We start from the raw sequence: 12,858 nt of genomic DNA, 5'->3' as shown, positions 1-12,858 counted from the left end.
AAGATAACAGTTTTTGGATCACTAACTTTTAATAATGTGTTAGCAAACTAATCTTGTTCAGGGCAAACTAAGCTTGTTCACCAACTTTCAGGGCGATTTTCTCTCAATGATGCTTTTAGGAGTACGAACAAAAAAAGAATGCGGTGAAGATCTGCGTACGAAAACGTTATTCTTTTTTCTGAATGTGTGCGGGGGGAGTCCATTTCATTTAAGTCTGATTTTGTCACCGTCTCACCTTTTCAGGCGTACAGAAGCTCTGCTCCTTTAGGAGTACGAACATTCAAATATGCTTCTTCAACCATTTTCATATTTCAATGTATGACACATCATTTGAAAGCTTACAATCTGCACTTTCATAAACTGTTAAATAAAAAATAGTATAAAAATAACCTTGGCCTACTTATCCACAACACCAGTCCCTGTCACACATATGTGCAGTGGGACTGCACAGAATATCTAACTATTGCAGTAACTATTAAGTGCATAGAGTCGCTCAGACGTTGTGCCACCCCTTACCTGTGTGTGTGTGTGTGTGTTTTGCAGGTGGAGGTGTTCAACCTGCTGTTTGTGCGCAGCGAGCTGCTGTCCAGGAAGCAGTACGTGGTTCACTGTCAGGACTGTGCCAGGAAAGGCAGCGCGGCGCTAGACAGCTTTGTGGTGCTGGAGCAGCACAGGATGGACGACCTCATGCAGATCTACGACCAGTTCACATTAGTAAGTCCTCAGACACACAGTGCTCACATCTATCAGACTGAAAGAGGTCTACGACCAGTTCACATTAGTAAGTCCTCAGACACACAGTGCTCACATCTATCAGACTGAAAGAGGTCTACGACCAGTTCACATTAGTAAGTCCTCAGACACACAGTGCACACGTCTATCAGACTGAAAGAGGTCTACGACCAGTTCACATTAGTAAGTCCTCAGACACACAGTGCACACGTCTATCAGACTGAAAGAGGTCTACGACCAGTTCACATTAGTAAGTCCTCAGACACACAGTGCTCACATCTATCAGACTGAAAGAGGTCTACGACCAGTTCACATTAAAGTCACCAGACACACAGTGCTCACATCTATCAGACTGAAAGAGGTCTACGACCACTTCACATTAAAGTCACCAGACACACAGTGCTCACATCTATCAGACTGAAAGAGGTCTACGACCAGTTCACATTAGTAAGTCCTCAGACACACAGTGCTCACGTCTATCAGACTGAAAGAGGTCTACGACCAGTTCACATTAGTAAGTCCTCAGACACACAGTGCACACGTCTATCAGACTGAAAGAGGTCTACGACCAGTTCACATTAGTAAGTCCTCAGACACACAGTGCTCACGTCTATCAGACTGAAAGAGGTCTACGACCAGTTCACATTAGTAAGTCCTCAGACACACAGTGCTCACATCTATCAGACTGAAAGAGGTCTACGACCAGTTCACATTAAAGTCACCAGACACACAGTGCTCACGTCTATCAGACTGAAAGAGGTCTACGACCAGTTCACATTAGTAAGTCCTCAGACACACAGTGCTCACGTCTATCAGACTGAAAGAGGTCTACGACCACTTCACATTAAAGTCACCAGACACACAGTGCTCACGTCTATCAGACTGAAAGAGGTCTACGACCAGTTCACATTAGTAAGTCCTCAGACACACAGTGCTCACGTCTATCAGACTGAAAGAGGTCTACGACCAGTTCATATTAAAGTCACCAGACACACAGTGCTCACGTCTATCAGACTGAAAGAGGTCTACGACCAGTTCACATTAGTAAGTCCTCAGACACACAGTGCTCACGTCTATCAGACTGAAAGAGGTCTACGACCACTTCACATTAAAGTCACCAGACACACAGTGCTCACGTCTATCAGACTGAAAGAGGTCTACGACCAGTTCATATTAGTAAGTCCTCAGACACACAGTGCTCACGTCTATCAGACTGAAAGAGGTCTACGACCAGTTCACATTAGTAAGTCCTCAGACACACAGTGCACACGTCTATCAGACTGAAAGAGGTCTACGACCAGTTCACATTAGTAAGTCCTCAGACACACAGTGCACATGTCTATCAGACTGAAAGAGGTCTACGACCAGTTCACATTAGTAAGTCCTCAGACACACAGTGCTCACGTCTATCAGACTGAAAGAGGTCTACGACCAGTTCACATTAGTAAGTCCTCAGACACACAGTGCTCACATCTATCAGACTGAAAGAGGTCTACGACCAGTTCACATTAAAGTCACCAGACACACAGTGCTCACGTCTATCAGACTGAAAGAGGTCTACGACCAGTTCACATTAGTAAGTCCTCAGACACACAGTGCTCACGTCTATCAGACTGAAAGAGGTCTACGACCACTTCACATTAAAGTCACCAGACACACAGTGCTCACGTCTATCAGACTGAAAGAGGTCTACGACCAGTTCACATTAGTAAGTCCTCAGACACACAGTGCTCACGTCTATCAGACTGAAAGAGGTCTACGACCAGTTCACATTAGTAAGTCCTCAGACACACAGTGCTCACATCTATCAGACTGAAAGAGGTCTATGACCACTTCACATTAAAGTCACCAGACACATAGTGCTCACGTCTATCAGACTGAAAGAGGTCTACGACCAGTTCACATTAGTAAGTCCTCAGACACACAGTGCTCACATCTATCAGACTGAAAGAGGTCTACGACCAGTTCACATTAGTAAGTCTTCAGACACACAGTGCTCACATCTATCAGACTGAAAGAGGTCTACGACCAGTTCACATTAGTAAGTCCTCAGACACACAGTGCTCACATCTATCAGACTGAAAGAGGTCTACGACCAGTTCACATTAGTAAGTCCTCAGACACACAGTGCTCACATCTATCAGACTGAAAGTGGTCTACGACCAGTTCACATTAGTAAGTCCTCAGACACACAGTGCTCACATCTATCAGACTGAAAGAGGTCTACGACCAGTTCACATTAAAGTCACCAGACACACACAGTGCTCATGTCTATCAGACTGAAAGAGGTCTACGACCACTTCACATTAGTAAGTCACCAGACACACAGTGCTTACATCTATCAGACTGAAAGAGGTCTACGACCACTTCACATTAAAGTCACCAGACACACACAGTGCTCACGTCTATCAGACTGAAAGAGGTCTACGTCCACTTGACATTAGTAAGTCACCAGACACACAGTGCTTACATCTATCAGACTGAAAGAGGTCTACGACCACTTCACATTAAAGTCACCAGACACACACAGTGCTCACGTCTATCAGACTGAAAGAGGTCTACGTCCACTTGACATTAACACATTCAGTGCCAAGGACGTCTGTGCACGTCCTAAAAAAAAGTAACGTTCAGTGCCAAGGACGTCTGTGGACGTCCTAAAATCATAATTCATATTATTCCATAATTCTGCTGTTTAAGGTCGTACCCAGCCAGTGAGCATGAATCCCTTCAAGGGATCACACGGCGCCACCTTAAACATCGTCACAGGAGCTGCTCCACCCACCTCAGATCCTTTACTTTGTACAGGAGACAGCGGAGAAAGCCGTGGAAACCGATGCATGCTTCACCCAGAGCCGTATATATTGCTCCGTCTACAGCGAGAGTGGGCTCGGCTGCATCCGCGCTCACAACTGAGCTCTTATGCTTCTATCTATCTCCACACGATTTCCTAGAAAGCCAGCATCCGAAGTCGAACGGGCCAAGCCTTTTCGTTCAGTCGCGTTTGCCAGCGCGCATCATTTCCTTGATGCCCATCAAGGAAATGATGCGCGCAGCAAAGCTGGGATCTGTCCGGGGCAAAAACGGAGTCGAGAAAGCAAACTCTGTGCGTGTGGGAGGAGCCCGCAGCTCAGAGGTGGAGAGGGGGGGGGGGGGGGAGAGGGGTGTGTGGCTGCACAGAAACCACACCACACGCCACCACATCAGAAAACACCAGCCAGAGTCAGTGAATGTGCTCGAAATTAGAGTGCAAAAGGTATTCATAAAAGGGGCTATATCTTGGAAAGAAAAAAAAAACGACAGAAAACCCTTGAAAGTGCACTTTTTTGAGAGGCTGTAATTTCATAATGGAACTGTCTAGAAACAAAATTTCTTCTTTGGAAGAAGCAGGAGTGTTCAATGTTTCATTAAAGTCCAGCCCCGTTAATATAGCCATAATAGAAAAAATTCTATAGCTGTTTTCAACTGAATGGAAGTGAATCTGGCATAGGCTCCAGACAATTTTACTGAAGCGCTGTGGCACTGAATGTGTTAAAGTCACCAGACACACACATTGCTCACGTCTATCAGACTGAAAGAGGTCTACGTCCACTTGACATTAAAGTCACCAGACACATAGTGCTCACGTCTATCAGACTGAAAGAGGTCTACGACCAGTTGACATTAAAGTCACCAGACACACACATTGCTCACGTCTATCAGACTGAAAGAGGTCTACGTCCACTTGACATTAAAGTCACCAGACACACACATTGCTCACGTCTATCAGACTGAAAGAGGTCTACGTCCACTTGACATTAAAGTCACCAGACACACACATTGCTCACGTCTATCAGACTGAAAGAGGTCTACGTCCACTTGACATTAAAGTCACCAGACACACACATTGCTCACGTCTATCAGACTGAAAGAGGTCTACGTCCACTTGACATTAAAGTCACCAGACACACACAGTGCTCACATCTATCAGACTGAAAGAGGTCTACGACCAGTTCACATTAAAGTCACCAGACACACACAGTGCTCACGTCTATCAGACTGAAAGAGGTCTACGTCCACTTGACATTAAAGTCACCAGACACACACAGTGCTCACGTCTATCAGACTGAAAGAGGTCTACGTCCACTTGACATTAAAGTCACCAGACACACACAGTGCTCACATCTATCAGACTGAAAGAGGTCTACGACCAGTTCACATTAGTAAGTCCTCAGACACACACAGTGCTCACGTCTATCAGACTTAAAGAGGTCTACGACCACTTCACATTAAAGTCCTCAGACACACACAGTGCTCACATCTATCAGACTGAAAGAGGTCTACGACCAGTTCACATTAGTAAGTCCTCAGACACACAGTGCACACGTCTATCAGACTGAAAGAGGTCTACGACCAGTTCACATTAGTAAGTCCTCAGACACACAGTGCACACGTCTATCAGACTGAAAGAGGTCTACGACCAGTTCACATTAGTAAGTCCTCAGACACACAGTGCTCACGTCTATCAGACTGAAAGAGGTCTACGACCAGTTCACATTAGTAAGTCCTCAGACACACAGTGCTCACATCTATCAGACTGAAAGAGGTCTACGACCAGTTCACATTAAAGTCACCAGACACACAGTGCTCACGTCTATCAGACTGAAAGAGGTCTACGACCAGTTCACATTAGTAAGTCCTCAGACACACAGTGCTCACGTCTATCAGACTGAAAGAGGTCTACGACCACTTCACATTAAAGTCACCAGACACACAGTGCTCACGTCTATCAGACTGAAAGAGGTCTACGACCAGTTCACATTAGTAAGTCCTCAGACACACAGTGCTCACGTCTATCAGACTGAAAGAGGTCTACGACCAGTTCATATTAAAGTCACCAGACACACAGTGCTCACGTCTATCAGACTGAAAGAGGTCTACGACCAGTTCACATTAGTAAGTCCTCAGACACACAGTGCTCACGTCTATCAGACTGAAAGAGGTCTACGACCACTTCACATTAAAGTCACCAGACACACAGTGCTCACGTCTATCAGACTGAAAGAGGTCTACGACCAGTTCATATTAGTAAGTCCTCAGACACACAGTGCTCACGTCTATCAGACTGAAAGAGGTCTACGACCAGTTCACATTAGTAAGTCCTCAGACACACAGTGCACACGTCTATCAGACTGAAAGAGGTCTACGACCAGTTCACATTAGTAAGTCCTCAGACACACAGTGCACACGTCTATCAGACTGAAAGAGGTCTACGACCAGTTCACATTAGTAAGTCCTCAGACACACAGTGCTCACGTCTATCAGACTGAAAGAGGTCTACGACCAGTTCACATTAGTAAGTCCTCAGACACACAGTGCTCACATCTATCAGACTGAAAGAGGTCTACGACCAGTTCACATTAAAGTCACCAGACACACAGTGCTCACGTCTATCAGACTGAAAGAGGTCTACGACCAGTTCACATTAGTAAGTCCTCAGACACACAGTGCTCACGTCTATCAGACTGAAAGAGGTCTACGACCACTTCACATTAAAGTCACCAGACACACAGTGCTCACGTCTATCAGACTGAAAGAGGTCTACGACCAGTTCACATTAGTAAGTCCTCAGACACACAGTGCTCACGTCTATCAGACTGAAAGAGGTCTACGACCAGTTCATATTAAAGTCACCAGACACACAGTGCTCACGTCTATCAGACTGAAAGAGGTCTACGACCAGTTCACATTAGTAAGTCCTCAGACACACAGTGCTCACGTCTATCAGACTGAAAGAGGTCTACGACCACTTCACATTAAAGTCACCAGACACACAGTGCTCACGTCTATCAGACTGAAAGAGGTCTACGACCAGTTCATATTAGTAAGTCCTCAGACACACAGTGCTCACGTCTATCAGACTGAAAGAGGTCTACGACCAGTTCACATTAGTAAGTCCTCAGACACACAGTGCTCACATCTATCAGACTGAAAGAGGTCTATGACCACTTCACATTAAAGTCACCAGACACATAGTGCTCACGTCTATCAGACTGAAAGAGGTCTACGACCAGTTCACATTAGTAAGTCCTCAGACACACAGTGCTCACATCTATCAGACTGAAAGAGGTCTACGACCAGTTCACATTAGTAAGTCTTCAGACACACAGTGCTCACATCTATCAGACTGAAAGAGGTCTACGACCAGTTCACATTAGTAAGTCCTCAGACACACAGTGCTCACATCTATCAGACTGAAAGAGGTCTACGACCAGTTCACATTAGTAAGTCCTCAGACACACAGTGCTCACATCTATCAGACTGAAAGAGGTCTACGACCAGTTCACATTAGTAAGTCCTCAGACACACAGTGCTCACATCTATCAGACTGAAAGAGGTCTACGACCAGTTCACATTAAAGTCACCAGACACACACAGTGCTCATGTCTATCAGACTGAAAGAGGTCTACGACCACTTCACATTAGTAAGTCACCAGACACACAGTGCTTACATCTATCAGACTGAAAGAGGTCTACGACCACTTCACATTAAAGTCACCAGACACACACAGTGCTCACGTCTATCAGACTGAAAGAGGTCTACGTCCACTTGACATTAGTAAGTCACCAGACACACAGTGCTTACATCTATCAGACTGAAAGAGGTCTACGACCACTTCACATTAAAGTCACCAGACACACACAGTGCTCACGTCTATCAGACTGAAAGAGGTCTACGTCCACTTGACATTAAAGTCACCAGACACACACATTGCTCACGTCTATCAGACTGAAAGAGGTCTACGTCCACTTGACATTAAAGTCACCAGACACATAGTGCTCACGTCTATCAGACTGAAAGAGGTCTACGTCCACTTGACATTAAAGTCACCAGACACACACATTGCTCACGTCTATCAGACTGAAAGAGGTCTACGTCCACTTGACATTAAAGTCACCAGACACACACATTGCTCACGTCTATCAGACTGAAAGAGGTCTACGTCCACTTGACATTAAAGTCACCAGACACACACATTGCTCACGTCTATCAGACTGAAAGAGGTCTACGTCCACTTGACATTAAAGTCACCAGACACACACAGTGCTCACATCTATCAGACTGAAAGAGGTCTACGACCAGTTCACATTAAAGTCACCAGACACACACAGTGCTCACGTCTATCAGACTGAAAGAGGTCTACGTCCACTTGACATTAAAGTCACCAGACACACACAGTGCTCACGTCTATCAGACTGAAAGAGGTCTACGTCCACTTGACATTAAAGTCACCAGACACACACAGTGCTCACATCTATCAGACTGAAAGAGGTCTACGACCAGTTCACATTAGTAAGTCCTCAGACACACACAGTGCTCACGTCTATCAGACTTAAAGAGGTCTACGACCACTTCACATTAAAGTCCTCAGACACACACAGTGCTCACATCTATCAGACTGAAAGAGGTCTACGACCAGTTCACATTAGTAAGTCCTCAGACACACAGTGCTTACATCTATCAGACTGAAAGAGGTCTACGACCACTTCACATTAAAGTCACCAGACACACACAGTGCTCACGTCTATCAGACTGAAAGAGGTCTATGACCAGTTCACATTAAAGTCACCAGACACACACAGTGCTCACATCTATCAGACTGAAAGAGGTCTACGACCACTTGACATTAAAGTCACCAGACACACACAGTGCTCACGTCTATCAGACTGAAAGAGGTCTACGACCACTTCACATTAAAGTCACCAGACACACAGTGCTCACATCTATCAGACTGAAAGAGGTCTACGACCACTTCACATTAAAGTCACCAGACACACAGTGCTCACATCTATCAGACTGAAAGAGGTCTACGACCACTTCACATTAAAGTCACCAGACACACACAGTGCTCACTGCTATCAGACTGAAAGAGGTCTACGTCCACTTCACATTAAAGTCACCAGACACACAGTGCTCACTGCTATCAGACTGAAAGAGGTCTACGACCACTTCACATTAAAGTCACCAGACACACACAGTGCTCACTGCTATCAGACTGAAAGAGGTCTACGACCACTTCACATTAAAGTCACCAGACACACACAGTGCTCACGTCTATCAGACTGAAAGAGGTCTACGACCACTTCACATTAAAGTCACCAGACACACACAGTGCTCACGTCTATCAGACTGAAAGAGGTCTACGACCACTTCACATTAAAGTCACCAGACACGCACAGTGCTCACTGCTATCAGACTGAAAGAGGTCTACGACCACTTCACATTAAAGTCACCAGACACACACAGTGCTCATGTCTATCAGACTGAAAGAGGTCTACGACCACTTCACATTAAAGTCACTAGACACACACAGTGCTCACGTCTATCAGACTGGAAGATAAAGCTGCACATTGTGTGAGGATGGGGACATCAACATTTCAGAAAACTTCTACTTCAGGTGTTGCTCACCTCCATGATTCATTTGAACAAGGCATGGGCAACTGGTGGCCCCCAGGCTCACACATTGTGGCCCTCAAGCCAATAAAAAAAATGGGAGGGCTTACAGGGGAAACTGAAAGCATGTCACATACCTGCCAAGTACTCACGAGAGTCTCCCTATTTTTAACCCTTCCTCCCGCTGTGCTCCGGATCGGTAATTTCTCCCGGTAATCTCCCGATTTCATAGTGGTACAAATCAAATGGCTGTAGCAGGCTTAGTTTTAAAGACAGAGTTGAAGTTTCTGCTATCAGATGAAACTAGAAGATCTAAGGCGTGTCATGCTAACACTCCCAAGTTTAGGCGAGGGAAAACCTAGCATGACCATTTTCAAAGGGATCCCTTGACCTCTCGCCCGAGATATCTGAATGAGAATGGGTTCTCGGTACCCACGAGTCTCCCCAGATAAGCTAGCATTTTTCAATAGCGTAGCCCAACCCTTAATAAATGCATTTGAATATGAAAAATAGAAATGTTGGTACGATAAGCTGTGATGACCAGTATATATTTAATTATTTTTCATCAAATTAATAGCTATAATTGGGTAATTGAGTGATGGCGTTACAGTATCCTACTGGTGGAAGTGCACGGTTGCACATGGTGCAAGTTATTCCTGAAGCCATTCTGTAAGAAAACCACGTCCCGAACTCATTTGATTGGTCGCCGCAACTGCTTCTTCCTGAAAATGTGTGGCAAGTAAACAAATGTGGTTTAAGATTAGGGTTAGGGTGTGAAAAAAGTGCCGCTCAGGGTGTGCTCGGTCCTGTGGCTTAATAGGTAAGATTGCGTGCCTTCCAATCTGAGGACTGGGGTTCGATTCCTGGTCAAACCACACACATTTTTATAAAACATTAGGTTTAGGCAAGTAGAACAATTTGGTTAGGGTTTGTTATGGTCATGGTTAGATAAGAAAACCCTAACCCTAATCCCTAATCCCTCTGTCACCCTCTATCACCAAAGTTGCTGATTTATCCTTGATTTATACTAAAAACTGTCCAATGGAAACTTTGGAAGTGCCTTTTGGAGGATGCCAGTGTCTTTGAGAGTTGTATCAAAATTACTTTCTTCCTCTAGTGTACATTTCCCATGATCATTGCATGCCTTATGTAATTAGATGTTTATGAACATTTAGTTGTGTTGTCATTCTTTTAAACAAACTTTTGGTGTGAAACCTTAGCCTGGTTAAAGCCATCCTGATCATGTGATCTCACATTGTGTTTCGCTCTACATATCAGTCTGGACTCCCAGCCATCCACAGCGATTTTAGTGGGCGGGAGTACTTGCCTTGATAGACAACTGCTTCAGCCAATCAGCATTGCCAAATCCACTCGAAAGAATGGTGAAAATGTCTTTTCCCCGGAGAACCTCCGCTGGTGCATACTCGTCGTTCTTGTTTAATTGTTGCTATTTTGTCTATTTCTACAATAACTGCACTTATGGTTGTGTTTGCTCTACTAACGTTAAAAAGGTCCTGCTTGTTCCTTTGGGAGACGAAATTCAGTTTTGCCTGATTGGCCGGTTACGTTGTCGACTACGAGGCAGGTCCCTGATTGGCCCGTGCACTTTGTAATTTCTGGAAATCGCTGTGGGCGCGTTGGAGGACAGGCTGATCTCACTGTGGGCGCGCTGGAGGACAGAATGATCTCACTGAATGTGAGTTCACGTGACCAGGATGGCTTATCAGGCTAGTGAAACCTAAGCTCAGAGCAGAGGTAGGAAAACCACAGATGCTTAAACCCAATGTACACCAGATGCGTTACGGCTCCGGTAAAACTGCCCGGAACAGAATCTCGTCCGTGTTAATAGATGGGCAATACATGCGGTACGGAAAAAATACGCACATGTTCTATTTTTGTCGGACCCCGTGTGCGACCCACTGATGACATGAGTGTGGGTGCGTTCAGGCAGCTGCACGGAGCCGTAATGCAGCCGGTGGGCATAGGCCATTAGTCAGTGAATACATTTGCCAGACTAATTGTGTTGTCTCGTCTTCGTCCCCAGGCCCCTCCTCTTCATTCAGCTTCATCTTGACATTAGACGACGCCCTCCCCGTTTCTTCTTCTGCTGTGGAGCCATCAAGCCCATTTTACAGGAACTTGTATTAAGACAAAGAAACCAACAAAGGAACAACAACCACACCTACACACACGGACCATTTCTGATATTCAGGAAAGCCAAGGCCGTCTGCTCGCCCCCTCATCACCGCCCCCTCCCACATGGCTGGTCTGTCTGTCTATGCAACCTGTTTGAAGTGCCGGCCAGGCCCTCCCAGAGGGGGGCGCCACCGAGCACACTAACCCAATACAGGACTCTCTCTCTTCTCCCGCCCCTCTAGTGACAATGGTTCTGCCCTATTTTAATGGAGGACTTAATCAGAAACGGTCGGGAACGGGGGAGGAGTGGGGTTATTAATGCGTGATGAAAATGTTTTGTAGATAATTGTTAACTGTCACAACTGGCAACACCACCCTTAAAAGACTACTGACTTGACAACCTCTCTCTCTCTCCTCTTTTTGTATTCTGGTAACAGGATGAACCCGTGGCTCCTCCCCCCCCTTTTTTTTTTATTCTCCAGGATTTTTCTTTCTTTTTTGTCCCTTCTAAGGAGCACTAGCCTAACTGGTCTTTTTCTATGGTAGATAGTAATTTTAAGACTTTGGACAGCAAAATTTCCCCCCAAAAAAACTTTGTAATGTGAAGAGTTTAGATGATTTATTTTTTCTTCTTCTTCCTTTCCCTTTCCTTTTCTTTTTTTTACTGCTTTAATGTTTTATCTTTGTCTCGTTCTTTTGGAAACTATGACGTTCAGTTTGGTTTCTTAGGTTAAAAAAAATGAAAATCTTAGGAAAAAAAAATACTAGCCAAGTCACAAAGAAAATGGGTTGCACATAGACTTATGGAATAAAGTTTAATTTGTGATTTTGTTTCGTTATGTTTCTAATCTTGATGTAAATTTACACTATTTATAAATACATATTTATTGCTTGAAAATATTTGTTGATGGAATGCTGTTATTTTTTCCAGAGTACCTGCCATTAAATTTGAAGGAGTTTTGTCATTTTAACACGACTCCTCTTACATTTTCTATATATGAATAAAACTGCTTAGCAAGCATTGTACAGAAACGGACATTTAAAATTGTTTTATTGTTTGAAGAATGTTTTATGATGAGTCAATAAACACAAAGTTGTCAAATTATCCATGCGTTGAATGTTGAGATACCACAGTACTCACTAACGTCATTTCTTTGGACAGCTTTTATTTGTCATTACAGCCGTTCTACACAGAATCAGAGGTGGGAGAACTTACCGTCGGATTTAAACAAAACAAACATTGCAACATATTGACGCAGACTCCGACGTGTACGAGTACAGCCTGAAACCCAGCAGACAATGTAGCTGTAGACTCACCCACACAGAATCCTACACTGTATGCCAGGTCCAGAAGTTACTTCATTTTTAGTCCCACTTGAAATGTCTACTGTCCTCAAATGCACCCATGCAAGGATTGCCTCCGCTGGAGGACGGTTTCAAGACTTCTTGGAAATGTAAGGGGCATGGGGAGAAATAGACCACACTGTTAAAGATCTTTCATAGAAACTAGGGGTGCACGATATATTGGCAATCATATCTCACCCGATGTTAATCATATA

The 12,858-nt window shown here is 44.6% G+C and overlaps 1 protein-coding gene across 1 annotated transcript in view; it reads left to right on the top strand.

The window, feature by feature from the left end:
• The window catches only part of LOC310773854 (lysine-specific demethylase 6A-like), a 115,384-nt gene extending 103,012 nt beyond the window's left edge, over positions 1–12,372 (top strand). Inside the window, exons 28-29 of the mRNA XM_083633836.1 lie at positions 544–714; positions 11,208–12,372. Coding sequence (XP_083489962.1) covers positions 544–714; positions 11,208–11,237 — 201 coding nt within the window. The 3' untranslated portion in view covers positions 11,238–12,372. The remainder of the gene's footprint in view (positions 1–543; positions 715–11,207) is intronic.
• The last annotated feature ends 486 nt before the right edge of the window (positions 12,373–12,858 follow it).

Source organism: Poromitra crassiceps (genome assembly GCF_964638095.1).
Source record: "Poromitra crassiceps genome assembly, chromosome: 3".
NCBI classification, from domain to species: domain Eukaryota; kingdom Metazoa; phylum Chordata; class Actinopteri; order Beryciformes; family Melamphaidae; genus Poromitra; species Poromitra crassiceps.
The sequence above is the reverse complement of the archived record's forward strand: the minus strand, read 5'-3'. Positions and strand labels throughout refer to the sequence as shown.